Source organism: Oncorhynchus clarkii, unplaced genomic scaffold (assembly GCF_045791955.1).
Source record: "Oncorhynchus clarkii lewisi isolate Uvic-CL-2024 unplaced genomic scaffold, UVic_Ocla_1.0 unplaced_contig_13929_pilon_pilon, whole genome shotgun sequence".
NCBI classification, from domain to species: Eukaryota; Metazoa; Chordata; class Actinopteri; order Salmoniformes; family Salmonidae; genus Oncorhynchus; species Oncorhynchus clarkii.
In genome coordinates, this window is record NW_027258022.1 from 23528 (window position 1) to 47815 (window position 24288).

Sequence of the window (24288 nt, forward strand, 5' to 3'; positions counted from 1 at the left end):
CTACTGTAGGCCCTGTTTCAGTCTACATTACTCCACCTACTGTAGGCCCTGTTTCAGTCTACATCACTCCACCTACTGTAGGCCCTGTTTCAGTCTACATCACTCCACCTAGTGTAGGCCCTGTTTCAGTCTACATCACTCCACCTACTGTAGGCCCTGTTTCAGTCTACATCACTCCACCTACTGTTTCAGTTGTTTGTTTCACCTTTTTAGTAGCCTCAAAGTCATGAAGATGGACAGGACATGTTAGAGGGAAGGAATAAAGAACCGAACGAAAGAAGGACAGAAAGAAAGAGAGAAAAGAGAAAGAAAGAAAAGAGAGAGAAAGAAAGAAAGAAAAGACAGAAAGAAAGAGAGAAAAGAGAGAAAGAAAGAAAAAACAGAAAGAAAGAGAGAAAGAAAGAAAGAAAGAGAGAAAGAAAGAAAAAACAGAAAGAAAGAGAGAAAGAAAGAAAGAAAGAAAGAAAAGACAGAAAGAAAGAGAAAAGAGAGAAAGAAAGAAAAAACAGAAAGAAAGAGAGAAAGAAAGAAAGAAAGAGAGAAAGAAAGAAAAAACAGAAAGAAAGAGAGAAAGAAAGAAAGAAAGAGAGAAAGAAAGAAAGAAAGAAAGAAAGAGAGAAAAGACAGAAAGAGAGAAAAGAGAGAAAGAAAGAAAGAAAGAGAGAGAGAGAAAGAAAGAAAGAAAAGAGAGAACTGTAACAGGTATCTTAATTCTCCACTAGATGGCGCACGGCTCAGTTATAACCTTTGTCCAAAGCTCTGGCAGCCTGTTTGTGTGCCAGACACACAGTGCCCGTACAGGTCTGTGCGAGGGAGGGAGGTTTGCCATGGCGGGGCAGCCTCCCAGTGTCCACATCGAGTTCTCGGGGGGGAGGGGTAGAGAGAGCTTCATCATGATCCGTCTGTTACAGTGTCCAGGTATGTGAACCAGTCGCTCTGTCTGTCTTCGATGTGCCCTCTTCCACTCCTCATTACGCAACGCAGACAGGAGTCCTATTTGTTTCTATAACATTGTATTACTTTTTATTTTTTATTTTTGAAGTATAAAGATTATAATACATAGAATAAATTTGTGGAGTCTTTAAGAACAGAATATTCAAGTGATAAAAATGGTTTAGCGCGAAAAGAGACTTTATCACAAGCTTGTTGAAGAGACAACTGTCTAACTATCCAACTCCGTTCCAGCATTTACCGAGAATCTCTTCTTTCTGTCAGGCTTTTCGTTTCCCTCTCTTTTTATTACCGCATTCTCGGGATGCGGGTGTTCCTGTTCGCTGCGACGGTATTTTTCACGCACAAGCTCACCGGGTCCGGTGCCGGCTCCGAGTCCAGCTCCAAAAAGTGTTCCTCCCAGTGCGACGTGAGCGCGTGTCCTAGTCCGAACTGCCCCAGCGGGTATGTCCCAGACCGGTGCAACTGTTGCCTGGTGTGTTCCCGGGGCGAGGACGAACTCTGTGGCCGGAAAAACGACCTGCCGTGTGGGGACGGCTTAGAGTGTAGGTCCCCTAACGGTCCTAACAAAGGCCCGTCGGGGAAGCGGAGCTCCAAGCGGAGGCTGTGTCAGTGTAAGATGGGGTATAAGGTGTGTGGTAGCGACGGAAAGACGTACGGGAACGTGTGTCGGATGAAGGCTGCCAGCCGGAAAGCTCTTCAGAAGGAAAGGGAGGCCATCACCCAAGCACACAAGGGACCCTGTCCATCAGGTAAGTCCTAGCCGTTAGCCTATAGTCTAGCGCTCACCCAGGGCGTTACGTGTTGCGTTTTATTTTATGAGTACCATGGCAGCTCAAAGTTAAATTTGAAGAAGGCCTTGTCCATATGTAAAGCCCTGGGCCAGAGCTAGCATATACTGTGCATTGGGAATGTACTCAGACACCTTGACTTTTTACACATTTTGTTACATTACAGCCTTATTCTAAAATTGATTCAATTCTACACACAATACCATATAATGACAAAGTAAAAACTGTTTTTTTTTAAACATTTTTGCAAACTAATAAACTCGGCAAAAAAATAAAGGTTTATTTTCAGCAAACTTAACGTGTAAAAATGTGTATGAACATAACAAGATTCAACAAGGTTGGATGGGGAGTGACGCTGCACAGCTATTTTCAGGTCTCTCCAGAGATGTTCCATCAGGCTCTGTCAGGTTGGATGGGGAGTGTCGCTGCCCAGCTATTTTCAGGTCTCTCCAGAGATGTTCCATCAGGCTCTGTCAGGTTGGATGGGGAGTGTCGCTGTCCAGCTATTTTCAGATCTCTCCAGAGATGTTCCATCAGGCTCTGTCAGGTTGGATGGGGAGTGTCGCTGCCCAGCTATTTTCAGGTCTCTCCAGAGATGTTCCATCAGGCTCTGTCAGGTTGGATGGGGAGTGTCGCTGTCCAGCTATTTTCAGATCTCTCCAGAGATGTTCCATCAGGCTCTGTCAGGTTGGATGGGGAGCGTCGCTGCCCAGCTATTTTCAGGTCTCTCCAGAGATGTTCCATCAGGCTCTGTCAGGTTGGATGGGGAGCGTCGCTGCGCAGCTATTTTCAGGTCTCTCCAGAGATGTTCCATCAGGCTCTGTCAGGTTGGATGGGGAGCGTCGCTGCCCAGCTATTTTCAGGTCTCTCCAGAGATGTTCCATCAGGCTCTGTCAGGTTGGATGGGGAGCGTCGCTGTGCAGCTATTTTCAGGTCTCTCCAGAGATGTTCCATCAGGCTCTGTCAGGTTGGATGGGGAGCGTCGCTGCCCAGCTATTTTCAGGTCTCTCCAGAGATGTTCCATCAGGCTCTGTCAGGTTGGATGGGGAGCGTCGCTGCACAGCTATTTTCAGGTCTCTCCAGAGATGTTCCATCAGGCTCTGTCAGGTTGGATGGGGAGCGTCGCTGTGCAGCTATTTTCAGGTCTCTCCAGAGATGTTCCATCAGGCTCTGTCAGGTTGGATGGGGAGCGTCGCTGCCCAGCTATTTTCAGGTCTCTCCAGAGATGTTCCATCAGGCTCTGTCAGGTTGGATGGGGAGCGTCGCTGTGCAGCTATTTTCAGGTCTCTCCAGAGATGTTCCATCAGGCTCTGTCAGGTTGGATGGGGAGCGTCGCTGCCCAGCTATTTTCAGGTCTCTCCAGAGATGTTCCATCAGGCTCTGTCAGGTTGGATGGGGAGCGTCGCTGCACAGCTATTTTCAGGTCTCTCCAGAGATGTTCCATCAGGCTCTGTCAGGTTGGATGGGGAGCGTCGCTGTGCAGCTATTTTCAGGTCTCTCCAGAGATGTTCCATCAGGCTCTGTCAGGTTGGATGGGGAGCGTCGCTGCCCAGCTATTTTCAGGTCTCTCCAGAGATGTTCCATCAGGCTCTGTCAGGTTGGATGGGGAGCGTCGCTGCACAGCTATTTTCAGGTCTCTCCAGAGATGTTCCATCAGGCTCTGGCTGATGTCAAGGACATTTAGAGACTTGTCCCGAAGCCACTCCTGCGTTGTCTCGGACGTGTGCTTAGGGTCGTTGTCCTGTTGAAAGGGGAACCTTTGCCCCAGTCCGAAGTCCTGAGCACTCTGGAGCAGGTTTTCATCAAGGATCTCTCTGTACTTTGCTCTGTTCATCTTTCCCTCGATCCCGACTAGTATCTCAGTCCCTTTCGCTGAAAAACATCCCTAAATCATGATGCTGCCACCACCATGCTTCACTGTATTGATGGTGCCAGGTGTCCTCCAGACGTGAGGCTTGGTTTCATCAGACCAGAGAATCTTGTTTCTCATGGTCTGAGAGTCTTTTAGGTGCCTTTTGGTAAACTCCAACCGGTCTGTCATGTACCTTTTACTGAGGAGTGGCTTCTGTCTGGCCACTCTACCATAAAGGCCTGGTTGGTGGAGTGCTGCAGAGATGGTTGTCCTTCTGGAAGGTTCTCCCATCTCCACAGAGGAACTCTGGAGCTCTGTCAGTGTGACCATCGGGTTCTTGGTCACCTTCCTGAACAAGGTCCTTCTACACCGATTGCTCAGTTTGGTGTCTTGGTGTTTGATTCTTGGTGGGTCCAAACTTCTTCCAATAAGTTATAACAATAAACTAGCCTTCAGTTAAAGAACTAATACAATAAACTAGCCTTCAGTTAAAGAACTAATACAATAAATTAGCCTTCAGTTAAAGGGCTATAACAATAAATTAGCCTTCAGTTAAGGGGCTATAACAATAAATTAGCCTTCAGTTAAAGGGCTATAACAATAAATTAGCCTTCAGTTAAAGAACTAATACAATAAACTAGCCTTCAGTTAAAGGGCTATAACAATACATTTGCCTTCAGTTAAAGGGTTATAACAATAAACTAGCCTTCAGTTAAAGAACTAATACAATAAACTAGCCTTCAGTTAAAGGGCTATAACAATAAATTAGCCTTCAGTTAAAGAACTAATACAATAAACTAGCCTTCAGTTAAAGGGCTATAACAATAAATTAGCCTTCAGTTAAAGGGCTATAACAATAAATTAGCCTTCAGTTAAAGAACTAATACAATAAACTAGCCTTCAGTTAAAGGGCTATAACAATAAATTAGCCTTCAGTTAAAGGGCTATAACAATAAATTTGCCTTCAGTTAAAGGGCTATAGCAATAAATTAGCCTTCAGTTAAAGAACTAATACAATAAACTAGCCTTCAGTTAAAGGGCTATAACAATAAATTAGCCTTCAGTTAAAGAACTAATACAATAAACTAGCCTTCAGTTAAAGGGCTATAACAATAAATGTGCCTTCAGTTAAAGGGCTATAACAATAAATGTGCCTTCAGTTAAAGAACTAATACAATAAACTAGCCTTCAGTTAAAGGGCTATAACAATAAATTTGCCTTCAGTTAAAGGGCTATAACAATAAATTAGCCTTCAGTTAAATAACTAATACAATAAACTAGCCTTCAGTTAAAGGGCTATAACAATAAATGTGCCTTCAGTTAAAGGGCTATAACAATAAATTAGCCTTCAGTTAAGGGGCTATAACAATAAATGTGCCTTCAGTTAAAGGGCTATAACAATAAATTTGCCTTCAGTTAAAGAACTAATACAATAAACTAGCCTTCAGTTAAAGGGCTATAACAATAAATTAGCCTTCAGTTAAAGGGCTATAACAATAAATTAGCCTTCAGTTAAAGAACTAATACAATAAACTAGCCTTCAGTTAAAGGGCTATAACAATAAATTAGCCTTCAGTTAAAGGGCTATAACAATAAATTAGCCTTCAGTTAAAGAACTAATACAATAAACTAGCCTTCAGTTAAAGCGCTAAACCAATGAACTAGGCTTATTGTTTTTGCCCTATAAAAACCCAATCTTCCCATGTCATTTATTTATCCTAAGGATTCTGGCCCAATCAGAACTGTTGTTTCTGAGGCTATACTTGATTAGCCTATCACAGCCCTACAGTCATTACCAGGGCTGAGTTTTGAATGTTCAACATTGGTTTTCTGAAGTTGTAGGCTATTTGCTTATGAGATTGCCTTTTATAGAAACCTAATTTGGGATGATTTATCTGAGCACGTGGTAGTATTGTCTTCCGTATTCCACCATGGAATGTAGAAGTCAGGTTCTAATGAGGAGGGCTGTGAATAATGGGTTCCAACGGTTCTGCTGAGCCACTTCTTCTGTGGTTTCTGTAATATTGTCTTCCGTATTCCACCATGGAATGTAGAAGTCAGGTTCTAATGAGGAGGGCTGTGAATAATGGGTTCCAACGGCTCTGCTGAGCCACTTCTTCTGTGGTTTCTGTAATATTGTGTTCCGTATTCCACCATGGAATGTAGAAGTCAGGTTCTAATGAGGAGGGCTGTGAATAATGGGTTCTAACGGTTCTGCTGAGCCACTTCTTCTGTGGTTTCTGTAATATTGTGTTCCGTATTCCAACATGGAATGTAGAAGTCAGGTTCTAATGAGGAGGGCTGTGAATAATGGGTTCCAACGGTTTTGCTGAGCCACTTCTTCTGTGGTTTCTGTAATATTGTGTTCCGTATTCCACCATGGAATGTAGAAGTCAGGTTCTAATGAGGAGGGCTGTGAATAATGGGTTCTAACGGTTCTGCTGAGCCACTTCTTCTGTGGTTTCTGTAATATTGTGTTCCGTATTTCACCATGGAATGTAGAAGTCAGGTTCTAATGAGGAGGGCTGTGAATAATGGGTTCCAACGGCTCTGCTGAGCCACTTCTTCTGTGGTTTCTGTTAGGAGAGAAATGCCATGGCAGTGAATCACCTTTCACTCTTTTCCTTTGTATACAGAGTTACTACAACAACAACAACAATATTCACTCTCTACTCCTCCTCTTCTCTCCTCCTCTTCCTCGTCTCTTTTCCTTTGTATACAGAGTTACTACAACAACAACAACAATATTCACTCTCTACTCCTCCTCTTCTCTCCTCCTCTTCCTCGTCTCTTTTCCTTTGTATACAGAGTTACTACAACAACAACAACAACAACAATATTCACTCTCTACTCCTCCTCTTCTCTCCTCCTCTTCCTCGTCTCTTTTCCTTTGTATGCAGAGTTACTACAACAACAACAATATTCACTCTCTACTCCTCCTCTTCTCTCCTCCTCTTCCTCGTCTCTTTTCCTTTGTATGCAGAGTTACTACAACAACAACAACAATATTCACTCTCTACTCCTCCTCTTCTCTCCTCCTCTTCCTCGTCTCTTTTCCTTTGTATGCAGAGTTACTACAACAACAACAACAATATTCACTCTCTACTCCTCCTCTTCTCTCCTCCTCTTCCTCGTCTCTTTTCCTTTGTATGCAGAGTTACTACAACAACAACAACAACAACAATATTCACTCTCTACTCCTCCTCTTCTCTCCTCCTCTTCCTCGTCTCTTTTCCTTTGTATGCAGAGTTACTACAACAACAACAACAATATTCACTCTCTACTCCTCCTCTTCTCTCCTCCTCTTCCTCGTCTCTTTTCCTTTGTATGCAGAGTTACTACAACAACAACAACAATATTCACTCTCTACTCCTCCTCTTCTCTCCTCCTCTTCCTCGTCTCTTTTCCTTTGTATACAGAGTTACTACAACAACAACAACAACAACAATATTCACTCTCTACTCCTCCTCTTCTCTCCTCCTCTTCCTCGTCTCTTTTCCTTTGTATACAGAGTTACTACAACAACAACAACAACAACAATATTAACTCTCTACTCCTCCTCTCCTCCTCTTCTCTCCTCCTCTTCCTCGTCTCTTTTCATTTGTATACAGAGTTACTACAACAACAACAACAATATTCACTCTCTACTCCTCCTCTTCTCTCCTCCTCTTCCTCGTCTCTTTTCCTTTGTATGCAGAGTTACTACAACAACAACAACAACAACAATATTAACTCTCTACTCCTCCTCTTCTCTCCTCCTCTTCCTCGTCTCTTTTCCTTTGTATGCAGAGTTACTACAACAACAACAACAATATTCACTCTCTACTCCTCTCTACTCCTCCTCTTCTCTCCTCCTCTTCCTCATCTCTTTTCCTTTGTATACAGAGTGACTACAACAACAACAACAACAACAATATTAACTCTCTACTCCTCCTCTTCTATCCTACTGTTCCTCTTCCTCCTCCTCCTCTTCTCTTCTTCCTCCTCTTCTATCCTACTGTTCCTCCTCCACCTCCGCTTTTCTCCTCTTCTCTTCTCCTCTTCCTCCTCCTCCTCTTCTCTCCTCCCCCTCTTCCTCCTTCTCTTCACTCCTCTTCCTCCTCCTCCTCCTCCTCCTCTGCCTCCTTCTCTTCACTCTTCTTCCTCCTCCTCCTCCTCTGCCTCCTCCTCCTCCTCTTTCTCCTCTTCTCTCCTACTGTTCCTCCTCCTCCCCACCTCTTCTCTCCTCCTCTTCCTCATTCTCCTCTTCTCTCCTCCTCTTCTTCCTCCTCCTCGTCCTCTTCTCTCCTCCTCCGCCTCGGCCTCCTCTTCTCTCATACTGTTCCTCCTTTTCCTCCTATTCTCTCCTACTGTTCCTCCTCCTCCTCCTCCTCCCCCTCCTCAGTCCTTCCCTTCCTCCTCCATTCCGATCCCACCATTCTAAATCTAACTCTAGCATTCCATTTGAAACATTCTATTTCCAACATTCTACACCATACTCAAACATTCCATTTTGAAACATTCTATTTCCAACATTCTACACCATACTCAAACATTCCATTTTGAAACATTCTATTTCCAACATTCTACACCATACTCAAACATTCCATTTGAAACATTCTATTTCCAACATTCTACACCATACTCAAACATTCCATTTGAAACATTCTATTTCCAACATTCTACACCATACTCAAACATTCCATTTTGAACTTCTAACAATATTCCATTCTAAACACTGTTACTACAAGGTTGTGCTAGTTGTGAGTGTGACCGAGTGTTGTAGAGGTGGTGTTTGTGTTGACAGGATGGGTTCTTGTTGCCAGTATAGGTCCTGCTCCTGGCCATCCCAACAGCCCCAGATACAAGTTCAACTTCATAGCTGACGTGGTGGAAAAGATGGCTCCTGCTGTGGTTCACATAGAGCTCTTCCTCAGGTCACTTGCCTGTGTGTCTGTGTGTGTCTGTGTGTGCCAGTGTGCCTGTGTATGTGTCTGTGTGTGTGTGTCTGTGAGTGTGTGTGAGTGTGTGTGTGTGTGTTTGTGTGCACTCATAGAAAAAATTGTTCCAAAATGGTTCTTTGGCTGTCCCCTTAGGAGAACCCTTTGTTGGTTCCAGGTAGAACTATTTTGGGTTCCAGGTAGAACCCTCTGTGGAAAGGGTTTTACATGGAACCCAAAAGGGTTCTGCCTGTAACACACACACACACACACACACACACACACACACACACACACACTGTTATCCTCCTCCTATGGGAACAGCTGAATAACCGTTTTAGGTTCTAGATAGCACCTTTTTTTTCTAAGAATGTAGGTGTGTGAATTGAACACATCCTGAATGTAAATTCAGCTTCTCTCTCTCCTCTCTCCTTTCCTCTTTCCTCTCTCCTCTCTCCTTTCCTCTCTCTCCTCTCTCCTCTCTCCTTTCCTCTCTCCTCTTTCCTCTCTCCTCTCTCCTCTCCTCTTTCCTCTCTCCTCTCTCCTTTCCTCTCTCCTTTCCTCTCTCCTCTCTCCTTTCCTCTCTCCTCTCTCCTTTCCTCTCTCCTCTCTCCTTTCCTCTCTCCTTTCCTCTCTCCTCTCTCCTTTCCTCTCTCCTCTCTCCTTTCCTCTCTCCTCTCTCCTTTCCTCTCTCCTCTCTCCTCTCTCTTTTCCTCTCTCCTCTCTCCTCTCTCTTTTCCTCTCTCCTCTCTCCTTTCCTCTCTCCTCTCTCCTGTCTCCTTTCCTCTCTCCTGTCTCCTTTCCTCTCTCCTCTCTCCTTTCCTCTCTCCTCTCTCCTCTCTCCTCTCTCCTGTCTCCTTTCCTCTCTCCTCTCTCCTGTCTCCTTTCCTCTCTCCTCTCTCCTGTCTCCTCTCTCCTCTCTCCTGTCTCCTTTCCTCTCTCCTCTCTCCTGTCTCCTTTCCTCTCTCCTCTCTCAGACATCCTCTATTTGGTCGTCATGTCCCTCTGTCTAGTGGTTCTGGGTTCATCATCAGCCACTCCGGACTCATCGTAACCAACGCTCACGTGGTAACCGCTGCTGCCACGGTAACGGGCCGACCGCAGCTCCGCGTGCAGCTCCATGACGGGGGAGCGTACGAGGCCACGGTCCGGGACGTCGACAGGAAGTCAGATATTGCCACCATCAAAGTCAACCCTCAGGTAAAGTAGCTTTACCCTTAATTTAACAGGTTAGGTGGCCAGATAGAGAGGGAGAGAGGGTGAGGGAGAGAGGGTGAGGGAGAGAGGGTGAGGGAGAGAGAGTGAGAGAGAGTGAGTGAGAGTGAGAGAGTGAGAGAGTGAGAGAGGGTGAGAGAGAGGGTGAGTGAGAGAGAGGGTGAGTGAGAGAGAGGGTGAGTGAGAGAGAGGGTGAGTGAGAGAGAGGGTGAGAGAGAGGGTGAGAGAGAGGGTGAGAGAGAGTGAGGGTGAGTGAGTGAGTGAGAGAGAGAGAGAGAGAGAGGGAGAGAGAAAGGGAGAGAGAGGGTGAGTGAGAGAGAGGGTGAGTGAGAGTGAGGGTGAGTGAGGGTGAGAGAGAGAGAGAGAGAGAGAGAGAGAGAGAGAGAGAGAGAGAGAGAGAGAGAGAGAGAGAGAGAGAGAGAGAGAGAGAGAGAGAGAGAGAGAGAGAGAGAGAGAGAGAGAGAGAGAGAGAGAGAGAGAGGGGGTGAGTGAGAGAGAGGGTGAGTGAGAGAGAGGGTGAGTGAGAGTGAGGGTGAGTGAGAGAGAGGGTGAGTGAGAGAGAGGGTGAGAGAGAGGGTGAGAGAGAGTGAGGGTGAGTGAGAGAGTGAGAGAGTGAGTGAGAGAGAGAGAATCAACTGACATGCATCTCAGTGTCCCAATGACTCAAAGCTTTCACACCACAGTTTGGTTTTAAATCCGTTTTGGAATACTGACTGTCCGAACAGCAAGTTGCAAAATGACCAAATGGGATTTGTGTGCTGACATGGCTACGCTGGTTGTCATAGTAACGACATAGTAGCAGTCAGCTAGCTAGCCACAGCAGTCAACTAGCTAACTGTTTAACTTTCTAGCACATTCACTAAGTTGTTTTGTAAACAATTAGCAGGCACAAGTCACATGGCCAGGGATCAGATTTGACCGTTCAGACACAAGTCACATGGCCAGGGATCAGATTTGACCGTTCAGACACAAGTCACATGGCCAGGGATCAGATTTGACCGTTCAGACACAAGTCACATGGCCAGGGATCAGATTTGACCGTTCAGACACAAGTCACATGGCCAGGGATCAGATTTGACCGTTCAGACACAAGTCACATGGCCAGGGATCAGATTTGACCGTTCAGACACAAGTCACATGGCCAGGGATCAGATTTGACCGTTCAGACACAAGTCACATGGCCAGGGATCAGATTTGACCGTTCAGACACAAGTCACATGGCCAGGGATCAGATTTGACCGTTCAGACACAAGTCACATGGCCAGGGATCAGATTTGACCGTTCAGACACAAGTCACATCGCCAGGGATCAGATTTGACCGTTCAGACACAAGTCACATCGCCAGGGATCAGATTTGACCGTTCAGACACGAGTCACATCGCCAGGGATCAGATTGGACCGTTCAGACACAAGTCACATCGCCAGGGATCAGATTGGACCGTTCAGACACAAGTCCCAACGCCAGGGATCAGATTTGACCGTTCAGACACGAGTCACATCGCCAGGGATCAGATTTAAACGTTCAGACACGAGTCACATCGCCAGGGATCAGATTTGACCGTTCAGACACAAGTCACAAGGCCAGGGATCAGATTCGACCGTTCAGACACAAGTCACATCGCCAGGGATCAGATTTGACCGTTCAGACACGAGTCACATCGCCAGGGATCAGATTCGACCGTTCAGACACAAGTCACATCGCCAGGGATCAGATTTGACCGTTCAGACACAAGTCACATCGCCAGGGATCAGATTCGACCGTTCAGACACAAGTCACATCGCCAGGGATCAGATTTGACCGTTCAGACACAAGTCACATCGCCAGGGATCAGATTTGACCGTTCAGACACAAGTCACATCGCCAGGGATCAGATTTGAATGTGGCTTGAAATATCTGATTCCATGTGCTTTTTTGGCTGTTCAAAATCCAGGAACAAGAAAAGATACTAACCGGATGAGCGAAAAAATGGCTTTGAGTCACTTCAAACTGCCAATGTCAACAAGGCTTGATGGTCAACATGGGAATGATGCTTAGTATTACTATAATAAGGTAAAAGAACTACAGTACCCATCAACCCAGTGATGGAGACCTGATGTCTCTAGGAACTACAGTACCCATCAACCCAGAGATAAAGACCTGATGTCTCTAGGAACTACATTACCCATCAGCCCAGAGATAGAGACCTGATGTCTCTAGGAACTACCCTAGTCTCTTTGCACAAGCTCTGACAGAATCTTCTCCAAAACAAGCAATACTTGTTGTGTACATAACCTCTTTCTGGGTTGAAGAGAGTGAGTGAGAGAGAGAGAAAGAGAGAGCGGGTGAGAGAGAGGGTGAGAGAGACAGAGAGAGGGTGAGAGAGAGAGAGAGAGAGGTGGAGGTATGATGTGTGTTCTCGCACCTCTCTGAAATACTTTCCCTTTCATGAGCAATGCCTTTCATTCTCTCTCTCTCTCTCTCTCTCTCTCTGTCTCTCTCTTTCTCTCTCTCTCTCTCTCTGTCTCTCTCTCTGTCTCTCTCTGTCTCTCTCTCTCTCTCCCTCTCTCTCTCTCTCTCTCTGTCTCTCTCTCCCTCTCTCTCTCTCTCTCTCTCTCTCTCTCTCTCTCCCTCTCCCTCTCCCTTTCTCTCTCTCTCTCTCTCTCTCTCTCTGTCTCTCTCTCTCTCTCTCTCTCTCTCTCTCTCTCTCTCTCTCTCTCTCTCTCTCTCTCTCTCTCTCTCTCTCTCTCTCTCTCTCTCTCTGTCTCTCTCTCTCTCTCTCTCTCTCTCTCTCTCTCTCTCTCTCTCTCTCTCTCCCTCTCCCTCTCCCTCTCCCTCTCCCTCTGTCTCTCCCTCTGTCTCTCTCTCTGTCTCTCTCTCTCTCTCTCTCTGTCTCTCTCTCTCTCTCTGTCTCTCTCTCTCTCTCTGTCTCTCTCTCTCTCTGTCTCTCTCTCTGTCTCTCTCTCTCCCTCTCTCTCTCTCTCTCTCTCTCTCTCCCTCTCTCTCTCTCTCCCTCCCTCTCTCTCTCTCTCTGTCTCTCTCTCTCTCTGTCTCTCTCTCTCTCCTCTCTCTCTCTCTCTCTCTCTCTCTCTCTCTCTCTCTCCCTCTCTCTCTCTCTCTCTCTCCCTCTCTCTCTCTCATGTGTGTATGAGTGTAGAAGAAGCTTCCTGTACTGTCTCTGGGTCGGTCATCTGATCTGAGACCAGGGGAGTTTGTGGTTGCCATAGGCAGCCCATTTGCCCTCCAGAACACCGTTACCACGGGGATTGGTGAGTTGCTATGGCTTCAGTCAATTCAAGACGTTATATGAAATTTCAAATGAACACGTGGTATTGTTGATAGAGAGCTGTGTATATGTGTGTGTGTGTATATGTGTGTGTGTGTGTTTGTGTGTGTGTGTGTGTGTGTGTGCAGTGAGCACGGCCCAGAGAGATGGGAAGGAGCTGGGCATCAGAGACTCAGACATAGACTACATTCAGACTGACGCTATCATCAATGTAAGAACACACACACACACACACACACACACACACACACACACACACACACACACACACACACACACATTTATGAACATATCCAGTGTGCAATTATGATAATAAATAAGTAATTCCTTTATAAAGCCATGATTGGATTCCAATCATAACCATGTTCTCTGTCTCTCTCTCTCTCTCTCTCTCTCTCTCTCTCTCTCTCTCTCTCTCTCTCTCTCTCTCTCTCTCTCTCTGTCTCTCTCTCTCTCTGTCTCTCTCTCTCTCTCTCTCTCTCTCTCTCTCTCTCTCTCTCTCTCTCTCTCTCTCTCTCTCTCTCTCTCTCTCTCTCTCTCTCTCTCTCTCTCTCTCTCTCTGTGTTTCATCTCTTCTTGATGAGCAGTATGGTAACTCAGGAGGACCTCTGGTTAACTTGGTGAGTGTCATGTTCTTACCACCTGAATCTATAGGTCAATGAGGGGCTGAATCTATAGGTCAATGAAGGGCTGAATCTATAGGTCAATGAGGGGCTGAATCTATAGGTCAATGAGGGGCTGAATCTATAGGTCAATGAGGGGCTGAATCTATAGGTCAATGAGGGGCTGAATCTATAGGTCACTGAAGGGCTGAATCCAATGAAGGGCTGAATCTATAGGTCAATGAGGGGCTGAATCTATAGGTCAATGAAGGGCTGAATCTATAGGTCAATGAGGGGCTGAATCTATAGGTCAATGAGGGGCTGAATCTATAGGTCAATGAGGGGCTGAATCTATAGGTCAATGAGGGGCTGAATCTATAGGTCAATGAGGGGCTGAATCTATAGGTCAATGAAGGGCTGAATCTATAGATCAATGAGGGGCTGAATCTATAGGTCAATGAGGGGCTGAATCTATAGGTCAATGAGGGGCTGAATCTATAGATCAATGACGGGCTGAATCTATAGGTCAATGAGGGGCTGAATCTATAGATCAATGAGGGGCTGAATCTATAGGTCAATGAGGGGCTGAATCTATAGGTCAATGAAGGGCTGAATCTATAGGTCAATGAGGGGCTGAATCTATAGGTCAATGAGGGGCTGAATCCAATGAGTGGCTGAATCTATAGGTCAATGAGGGGCTGAATCTATAGGTCAATGAGGGGCTGAATCCAATGAGTGGCTGAATCTATAGGTCAATGAAGGGCTGAATCTATAGGTCAATGAAGGGCTGAATCTATAGGTCAATGAAGGGCTGAATCTATAGGTCAATGAGGGGCTGAATGTAATGAAGGGCTGAATCTATAGGTCAATGAGGGGCTGAATCTATAGGTCAATGAGGGGCTGAATCTATAGATCAATGAGGGGCTGAATCTATAGATCAATGACTGGCTGAATCTATAGATCAATGACGGGCTGAATCTATAGGTCAATGACGGGCTGCATCTATAGGTCAATGACGGGCTGAATCCAATGAAGGGCTGAATCTATAGATCAATGACTGGCTGAATCTATAGATCAATGAGGGGCTGAATCTATAGATCAATGACTGGCTGAATCTATAGATCAATGACGGGCTGAATCTATAGATCAATGACGGGCTGAATCTATAGATCAATGACGGGCTGCATCTATAGATCAATGACTGGCTGAATCTATAGATCAATGACGGGCTGAATCTATAGATCAATGACGGGCTGAATCTATAGGTCAATGACGGGCTGAATCTATAGATCAATGACTGGCTGAATCTATAGATCAATGACGGGCTGAATCTATAGGTCAATGACGGGCTGCATCTATAGGTCAATGACGGGCTGAATCCAATGAAGGGCTGAATCTATAGATCAATGACTGGCTGAATCTATAGATCAATGAGGGGCTGAATCTATAGATCAATGACTGGCTGAATCTATAGATCAATGACGGGCTGAATCTATAGATCAATGACGGGCTGAATCTATAGATCAATGACGGGCTGCATCTATAGATCAATGACTGGCTGAATCTATAGATCAATGACGGGCTGAATCTATAGATCAATGACGGGCTGAATCTATAGGTCAATGACGGGCTGAATCTATAGGTCAATGACGGGCTGAATCTATAGGTCAATGACGGGCTGAATCTATAGGTCAATGACGGGTTGAATCCAATGAGTGGCTGAATCTATAGGTCAATGAAGGGCTGAATCTATAGGTCAATGAAGGGCTGAATCTATAGGTCAATGAAGGGCTGAATCTATAGGTCAATGAGGGGCTGAATCTATAGGTCAATGAGGGGCTGAATGTAATGAAGGGCTGAATCTATAGGTCAATGAGGGGCTGAATCTATAGGTCAATGAAGGGCTGAATCTATAGATCAATGAGGGGCTGAATCTATAGGTCAATGAGGGGCTGAATCTATAGGTCAATGAGGGGCTGAATCTATAGATCAATGACGGGCTGAATCTATAGGTCAATGAGGGGCTGAATCTATAGATCAATGAGGGGCTGAATCTATAGGTCAATGAGGGGCTGAATCTATAGGTCAATGAAGGGCTGAATCTATAGGTCAATGAGGGGCTGAATCTATAGGTCAATGAGGGGCTGAATCCAATGAGTGGCTGAATCTATAGGTCAATGAGGGGCTGAATCTATAGGTCAATGAGGGGCTGAATCCAATGAGTGGCTGAATCTATAGGTCAATGAAGGGCTGAATCTATAGGTCAATGAAGGGCTGAATCTATAGGTCAATGAAGGGCTGAATCTATAGGTCAATGAGGGGCTGAATCTATAGGTCAATGAGGGGCTGAATGTAATGAAGGGCTGAATCTATAGGTCAATGAGGGGCTGAATCTATAGGTCAATGAGGGGCTGAATCTATAGATCAATGAGGGGCTGAATCTATAGATCAATGACTGGCTGAATCTATAGATCAATGACGGGCTGAATCTATAGGTCAATGACGGGCTGCATCTATAGGTCAATGACGGGCTGAATCCAATGAAGGGCTGAATCTATAGATCAATGACTGGCTGAATCTATAGATCAATGAGGGGCTGAATCTATAGATCAATGACTGGCTGAATCTATAGATCAATGACGGGCTGAATCTATAGATCAATGACGGGCTGAATCTATAGATCAATGACGGGCTGCATCTATAGATCAATGACTGGCTGAATCTATAGATCAATGACGGGCTGAATCTATAGATCAATGACGGGCTGAATCTATAGGTCAATGACGGGCTGAATCTATAGGTCAATGACGGGCTGAATCTATAGGTCAATGACGGGCTGAATCTATAGGTCAATGACGGGTTGAATCCAATGAGGGGCTGAATATATACTTCAGGGTGTGGCAATAAGGTCCTTTATCTATTTCCCCAGAGTCAGATGGACTTGTGGACCCCATGTTTATGTCTCTGTGTCCACCATGATTATGTCTCTGTGTCCACCATGTTTATGTCTCTGTGTCCACCATGTTTATGTCTCTGTGTCTAGTATGAAGGAAGTTAGAGGTGGTTGAACTAACCAGAGTCAGATGAACTTGTGGACACCATGTTTATGTCTCTGTGTCCACCGTGTTTATGTCTCTGTGGACCCCATGTTTATGTCTCTGTGTCCACCGTGTTTATGTCTCTGTGTCCACCATGTTTATGTCTCTGTGTCCACCATGTTTATGTCTCTGTGTCTAGTATGAAGGAAGTTAGAGGTGGTTGAACTAACCAGAGTCAGATGAACTTGTGGACACCATGTTTATGTCTCTGTGTCCACCGTGTTTATGTCTCTGTGGACCCCATGTTTATGTCTCTGTGTCCACCATGATTATGTCTCTGTGTCCACCATGTTTATGTCTCTGTGTCTAGTATGAAGGAAGTTAGAGGTGGTTGAACTAACCAGAGTCAGATGAACTTGTGGACACCATGTTTATGTCTCTGTGTCCACCGTGTTTATGTCTCTGTGGACCCCATGTTTATGTCTCTGTGTCCAGCATGAAGGAAGTTAGAGGTGGTTGAACTAACCAATGCTGTCTGTATAATGACTAGTCTGTGGTATCTTCACGCTCTTTATCAACCCTTCTGTAGCTTACCTGTGTGTGCGTGCATGCGTGCGTGCGTGTGTGTGTGTGTGTGTACAGGACGGGGAGGTGATAGGTATCAATACCCTCAAGGTGACAGCAGGAATCTCCTTCGCCATTCCTTCAGACCGGATCAGACGTTTTCTCACTGAGTCACAGCACAACAAACACAGTGCAGGTCTGTCTGCCTGTCTGTCTATCTGTCTGTCTGTCTGTGTCTGTCTGTCTGTCTGTCGGTCCTGTCCTGTCCTGTCCTGTCCTGTCCTGTCCTGTCCTGTCCTGTCCTGTCCTGTCCTGTCCTGTCTGTGTGGTTTCGTGTGTGTGCGCCTAATGTGTGTGTCTGTGTTGTTGTCTAGGTAACCACAGAATGCTGAGTGGTCATTACCGTATTCCAGAACCCCAGTCAGATGCAGGTGACACACACACACACACACACACACACATACACACACACCTGTGCAGGAATGTGAAAATAAATATAAAATGGTGATTTCATAATGTGCTGTTTTTCTTTCATCAGTAACGACAGGAGTGAAGAAGAAACGTCTGATTGGCATTAAGATGCTCACTGTTACAGATGGGTAAAACACACACACACACACACACACACACACACACACACACACACACACACACACACACACACACACACACAGATACACACACAGATGGGTAAAACACACACACACACACACACACACACACACACACACACACACACACACACACAGATGGGTAAAACACACACACACACACACACACACACACACACACACACACACACACAGATGGGTAAAACACAGACACACACACACACACACACACACACACAGATGGGTAAAACACAGACACACACACACACACACACACACACACACACACACAGAGATGGGTAAAACACAGACACACACACACACACACACACACACACACACACACACACACACAGAGATGGGTAAAACACAGACACACACACACACACACACAGATGGGTAAAACACAGACACACACACACACACACACACACACAGATGGGTAAAACACAGACACACACACACACAGATGGGTAAAACACAGACACACACACACACACACACACACACACAGATGGGTAAAACACAGACACACACACACACTCTTTTTCCTGCCCTGTTTGAAGCCTGAAATGTGGCAAAAGGTCGCAAAGTTCAAGGGGGCCGAATACTTTCGCAAGGCACTGTGTATATATATATATATATATAATGTAGTCTGGTAGAGGAGGTCTTTAATCTACATAATGTATAAATATATATATACAGTGCCTTGCGAAAGTATTCGGCCCCCTTGAACTTTGCGACCTTTTGCCACATTTCAGGCTTCAAACATAAAGATATAAAACTGTATTTTTTTGTGAAGAATCAACAACAAGTGGGACACAATCATGAAGTGGAACGACATTTATTGGATATTTCAAACTTTTTTAACAAATCAAAAACTGAAAAATTGGGCGGGCAAAATTATTCAGCCCCCTTAAGTTAATACTTTGTAGCGCCACCTTTTGCTGCGATTACAGCTGTAAGTCGCTTGGGGTATGTCTCTATCAGTTTTGCACATCGAGAGACTGACATTTTTTCCCATTCCTCCTTGCAAAACAGCTCGAGCTCAGTGAGGTTGGATGGAGAGCATTTGTGAACAGCAGTTTTCAGTTCTTTCCACAGATTCTCGATTGGATTCAGGTCTGGACTTTGACTTGGCCATTCTAACACCTGGATATGTTTATTTTTGAACCATTCCATTGTAGATTTTGCTTTATGTTTTGGATCATTGTCTTGTTGGAAGACAAATCTCCGTCCCAGTCTCAGGTCTTTTGCAGACTCCATCAGGTTTTCTTCCAGAATGGTCCTGTATTTGGCTCCATCCATCTTCCCATCAATTTTAACCATCTTCTCTGTCCCTGCTGAAGAAAAGCAGGCCCAAACCATGATGCTGCCACCACCATGTTTGACAGTGGGGATGGTGTGTTCAGCTGTGTTGCTTTTACGCCAAACATAACGTTTTGCATTGTTGCCAAAAAGTTCAATTTTGGTTTCATCTGACCAGAGCACCTTCTTCCACATGTTTGGTGTGTCTCCCAGGTGGCTTGTGGCAAACTTTAAACTACACTTTTTATGGATATCTTTAAGAAATGGCTTTCTTCTTGCCACTCTTCCATAAAGGCCAGATTTGTGCAATATACGACTGATTGTTGTCCTATGGACAGAGTCTCCCACCTCAGCTGTAGATCTCTGCAGTTCATCCAGAGTGATCATGGGCCTCTTGGCTGCATCTCTGATCAGTCTTCTCCTTGTATGAGCTGAAAGTTTAGAGGGACGGCCAGGTCTTGGTAGATTTGCAGTGGTCTGATACTCCTTCCATTTCAATATTATCGCTTGCACAGTGCTCCTTGGGATGTTTAAAGCTTGGGAAATCTTTTTGTATCCAAATCTGGCTTTAAACTTCTTCACAACAGTATCTCGGACCTGCCTGGTGTGTTCCTTGTTCTTCATGATGCTCTCTGCGCTTTTGACGGACCTCTGAGACTATCACAGTGCAGGTGCATTTATACGGAGACTTGATTACACACAGGTGGATTGTATTTATCATCATTAGTCATTTAGGTCAACATTGGATCATTCAGAGATCCTCACTGAACTTCTGGAGAGAGTTTGCTGCACTGAAAGTAAAGGGGCTGAATAATTTTGCCCGCCCAATTTTTCAGTTTTTGATTTGTTAAAAAAGTTTGAAATATCCAATAAATGTCGTTCCACTTCATGATTGTGTCCCACTTGTTGTTGATTCTTCACAAAAAAATACAGTTTTATATCTTTATGTTTGAAGCCTGAAATGTGGCAAAAGGTCGCAAAGTTCAAGGGGGCCGAATACCTTCGCAAGGCACTGTATGTATATATATATATATATATAATGTAGTCTGGTAGAGGAGGTCTTTAATCTACATAATATATATATATATATATACTGTAGTCTGGTAGAGGAGTAATCTAATTAATGTGTATTTATACTGTAGTCTGGTAGAGGAGTAATCTAATTAATGTGTATTTATACTGTAGTCTGGTAGAGGAGTAATCTAATTAATGTGTATTTATACTGTAGTCTGGTAGAGGAGGTCTTCAATCTAATTAATGTGTATTTATACTGTAGTCTGGTAGAGGAGTAATCTAATTAATGTGTATTTATACTGTAGTCTGGTAGAGGAGTAATCTAATTAATGTGTATTTATACTGTAGTCTGGTAGAGGAGTAATCTAATTAATGTGTATTTATACTGTAGTCTGGTAGAGGAGTAATCTAATTAATGTGTATTTATACTGTAGTCTGGTAGAGGAGTAATCTAATTAATGTGTATTTATACTGTAGTCTGGTAGAGGAGTAATCTAATTAATGTGTATTTATACTGTAGTCTGGTAGAGGATGTCTTCAATCTAATTAATGTGTATTTATACTGTAGTCTGGTAGAGGAGTAATCTAATTAATGTGTATTTATACTGTAGTCTGGTAGAGGAGTAATCTAATTAATGTGTATTTATACTGTAGTCTGGTAGAGGAGTAATCTAATTAATGTGTATTTATACTGTAGTCTGGTAGAGGGGTAATCTAATTAATGTGTATTTATACTGTAGTCTGGTAGAGGAGTAATCTAATTAATGTGTATTTATACTGTAGTCTGGTAGAGGAGTAATCTAATTAATGTGTATTTATACTGTAGTCTGGTAGAGGAGTAATCTAATTAATGTGTATTTATACTGTAGTCTGGTAGAGGAGGTCTTCAATCTAATTAATGTGTATTTATACTGTAGTCTGGTAGAGGAGTAATCTAATTAATGTGTATTTATACTGTAGTCTGGTAGAGGAGTAATCTAATTAATGTGTATTTATACTGTAGTCTGGTAGAGGAGTAATCTAATTAATGTGTATTTATACTGTAGTCTGGTAGAGGAGTAATCTAATTAATGTGTATTTATACTGTAGTCTGGTAGAGGAGTAATCTAATTAATGTGTATTTATACTGTAGTCTGGTAGAGGAGTAATCTAATTAATGTGTATTTATACTGTAGTCTGGTAGAGGAGTAATCTAATTAATATATATTTATACTGTAGTCTGGTAGAGGAGTAATCTAATTAATGTGTATTTATACTGTAGTCTGGTAGAGGAGTAATCTAATTAATGTGTATTTATACTGTAGTCTGGTAGAGGAGTAATCTAATTAATGTGTATTTATACTGTAGTCTGGTAGAGGGGTAATCTAATTAATGTGTATTTATACTGTAGTCTGGTAGAGGAGTAATCTAATTAATGTGTATTTATACTGTAGTCTGGTAGAGGAGTAATCTAATTAATGTGTATTTATACTGTAGTCTGGTAGAGGAGTAATCTAATTAATGTGTATTTATACTGTAGTCTGGTAGAGGAGTAATCTAATTAATGTGTATTTATACTGTAGTCTGGTAGAGGAGTAATCTAATTAATGTGTATTTATACTGTAGTCTGGTAGAGGAGGTCTTCAATCTAATTAATGTGTATTTATACTGTAGTCTGGTAGAGGAGTAATCTAATTAATGTGTATTTATACTGTAGTCTGGTAGAGGAGTAATCTAATTAATGTGTATTTATACTGTAGTCTGGTAGAGGAGTAATCTAATTAATGTTTATTTATACTGTAGTCTGGTAGAGGAGTAATCTAATTAATGTGTATTTATACTGTAGTCTGGTAGAGGAGTAATCTAATTAATGTGTATTTATACTGTAGTCTGGTAGAGGAGTAATCTAATTAATGTGTATTTATACTGTAGTCTGGTAGAGGAGTAATCTAATTAATGTATATTTATACTGTAGTCTGGTAGAGGAGTAATCTAATTAATGTGTATTTATACTGTAGTCTGGTAGAGGAGTAATCTAATTAATGTGTATTTATACTGTAGTCTGGTAGAGGAGTAATCTAATTAATGTGTATTTATACTGTAGTCTGGTAGAGGAGTAATCTAATTAATGTGTATTTATACTGTAGTCTGGTAGAGGAGTAATCTAATTAATGTGTATTTATACTGTAGTCTGGTAGAGGAGTAATCTAATTAATGTGTATTTATACTGTAGTCTGGTAGAGGAGTAATCTAATTAATGTGTATTTATACTGTAGTCTGGTAGAGGAGTAATCTAATTAATATGTATTTATACTGTAGTCTGGTAGAGGAGTAATCTAATTAATGTGTATTTATACTGTAGTCTGGTAGAGGAGTAATCTAATTAATGTGTATTTATACTGTAGTCTGGTAGAGGAGTAATCTAATTAATGTGTATTTATACTGTAGTCTGGTAGAGGAGTAATCTAATTAATGTGTATTTATACTGTAGTCTGGTAGAGGAGTAATCTAATTAATGTGTATTTATACTGTAGTCTGGTAGAGGAGTAATCTAATTAATGTGTATTTATACTGTAGTCTGGTAGAGGAGTAATCTAATTAATGTGTATTTATACTGTAGTCTGGTAGAGGAGTAATCTAATTAATGTGTATTTATACTGTAGTCTGGTAGAGGAGTAATCTAATTAATGTGTATTTATACTGTAGTCTGGTAGAGGAGTAATCTAATTAATGTGTATTTATACTGTAGTCTGGTAGAGGAGTAATCTAATTAATGTGTATTTATACTGTAGTCTGGTAGAGGAGTAATCTAATTAATGTGTATTTATACTGTAGTCTGGTAGAGGAGTAATCTAATTAATGTGTATTTATACTGTAGTCTGGTAGAGGAGTAATCTAATTAATGTGTATTTATACTGTAGTCTGGTAGAGGAGTAATCTAATTAATGTTTATTTATACTGTAGTCTGGTAGAGGAGTAATCTAATTAATGTGTATTTATACTGTAGTCTGGTAGAGGAGTAATCTAATTAATGTGTATTTATACTGTAGTCTGGTAGAGGAGTAATCTAATTAATGTGTATTTATACTGTAGTCTGGTAGAGGAGTAATCTAATTAATGTGTATTTATACTGTAGTCTGGTAGAGGAGTAATCTAATTAATGTGTATTTATACTGTAGTCTGGTAGAGGAGTAATCTAATTAATGTGTATTTATACTGTAGTCTGGTAGAGGAGTAATCTAATTAATGTGTATTTATACTGTAGTCTGGTAGAGGAGTAATCTAATTAATGTGTATTTATACTGTAGTCTGGTAGAGGAGTAATCTAATTAATGTGTATTTATACTGTAGTCTGGTAGAGGAGTAATCTAATTAATGTGTATTTATACTGTAGTCTGGTAGAGGAGTAACCTAATTAATGTGTATTTATACTGTAGTCTCGTGGAGGAGATGAAGAGGCAGAATCCTGATTTCCCTGATGATGTCACCAGTGGAGTGTTGGTCCATCAGGTTATACCTGAGTCCCCCGCGCACAGGTAGGTGTTTTCACGGACACACACACACACACACACACACACACACTCGCACGCGCACGCACACACACACGGACACACACACACACACACTCGCACGCACGCACGCACGCACACACACACACACACACACACACATGTATGCAAAGATGCACAAACACACAGTGACACACACGGACACACACACACACACACACACGGACACACACACACGGACACACACACAGTGACACACCTCAAAGGCCCTGATTGGAGAGAAAGGAGGAATGGATTAATGCAATAGGTTTATCTGTTATATCAAAAAAACGTAGTTTAGCTAGCTAGCCTATCAAAGGGCAAGGTTGATCCATCACTGTACCAATGTGGAAGAAGCCTTCTTTAGGAACCGACGACCAATGAGAACCTCTCGTTTTTTTTCTACAAAAGGGGCGGGATAGAGGCCGGTGACGTGATCCTCAAGCTGAACGGCCGCCCACTCAGGACCACCGACGAGCTGCAGGGGGCGTTGCTAGGCGACGGGCCCCTCCTCCTGGAGGTTCGTCGCGGCGACGACGAGCTGCTTTTCCACATAGAGCCCCACGTCGTCATGCAGTGAGGAGGCGGAGTCATGGACCAGGGAAATGGAGTTAGAGTTGTTTTTGTTTTTTG

General features: G+C 43.2%; 1 protein-coding gene across 1 annotated transcript; it reads left to right on the plus strand.

Annotated features, from left to right (window-relative positions):
• The first annotated feature begins 1431 nt into the window (after positions 1 to 1431).
• On the plus strand, positions 1432 to 24288 carry LOC139394555 (serine protease HTRA3-like). The gene is made up of 10 exons (XM_071142649.1): positions 1432 to 1703; positions 8405 to 8510; positions 9491 to 9713; positions 12863 to 12974; positions 13120 to 13202; positions 13579 to 13611; positions 17274 to 17391; positions 17734 to 17794; positions 23545 to 23643; positions 24067 to 24288. Exons 1-10 carry the CDS (start codon positions 1571 to 1573, stop codon positions 24233 to 24235), a joined length of 1137 nt encoding a protein of 378 aa, XP_070998750.1. The 5' UTR covers positions 1432 to 1570; the 3' UTR covers positions 24236 to 24288.

Bases quoted from the DNA above. Each gene is read 5' to 3' on its own strand.
- LOC139394555 (XM_071142649.1), top strand. From the start codon at position 1,571: ATGGGGTATAAGGTGTGTGGTAGCGACGGAAAGACGTACGGGAACGTG. The intron at 13,612-17,273 runs GTGAGTGTCATG...GTGTGTGTACAG, and splicing joins GAGGACCTCTGGTTAACTTG to GACGGGGAGGTGATAGGTAT. The intron at 17,392-17,733 runs GTCTGTCTGCCT...TTCTTTCATCAG, and splicing joins GCACAACAAACACAGTGCAG to TAACGACAGGAGTGAAGAAG.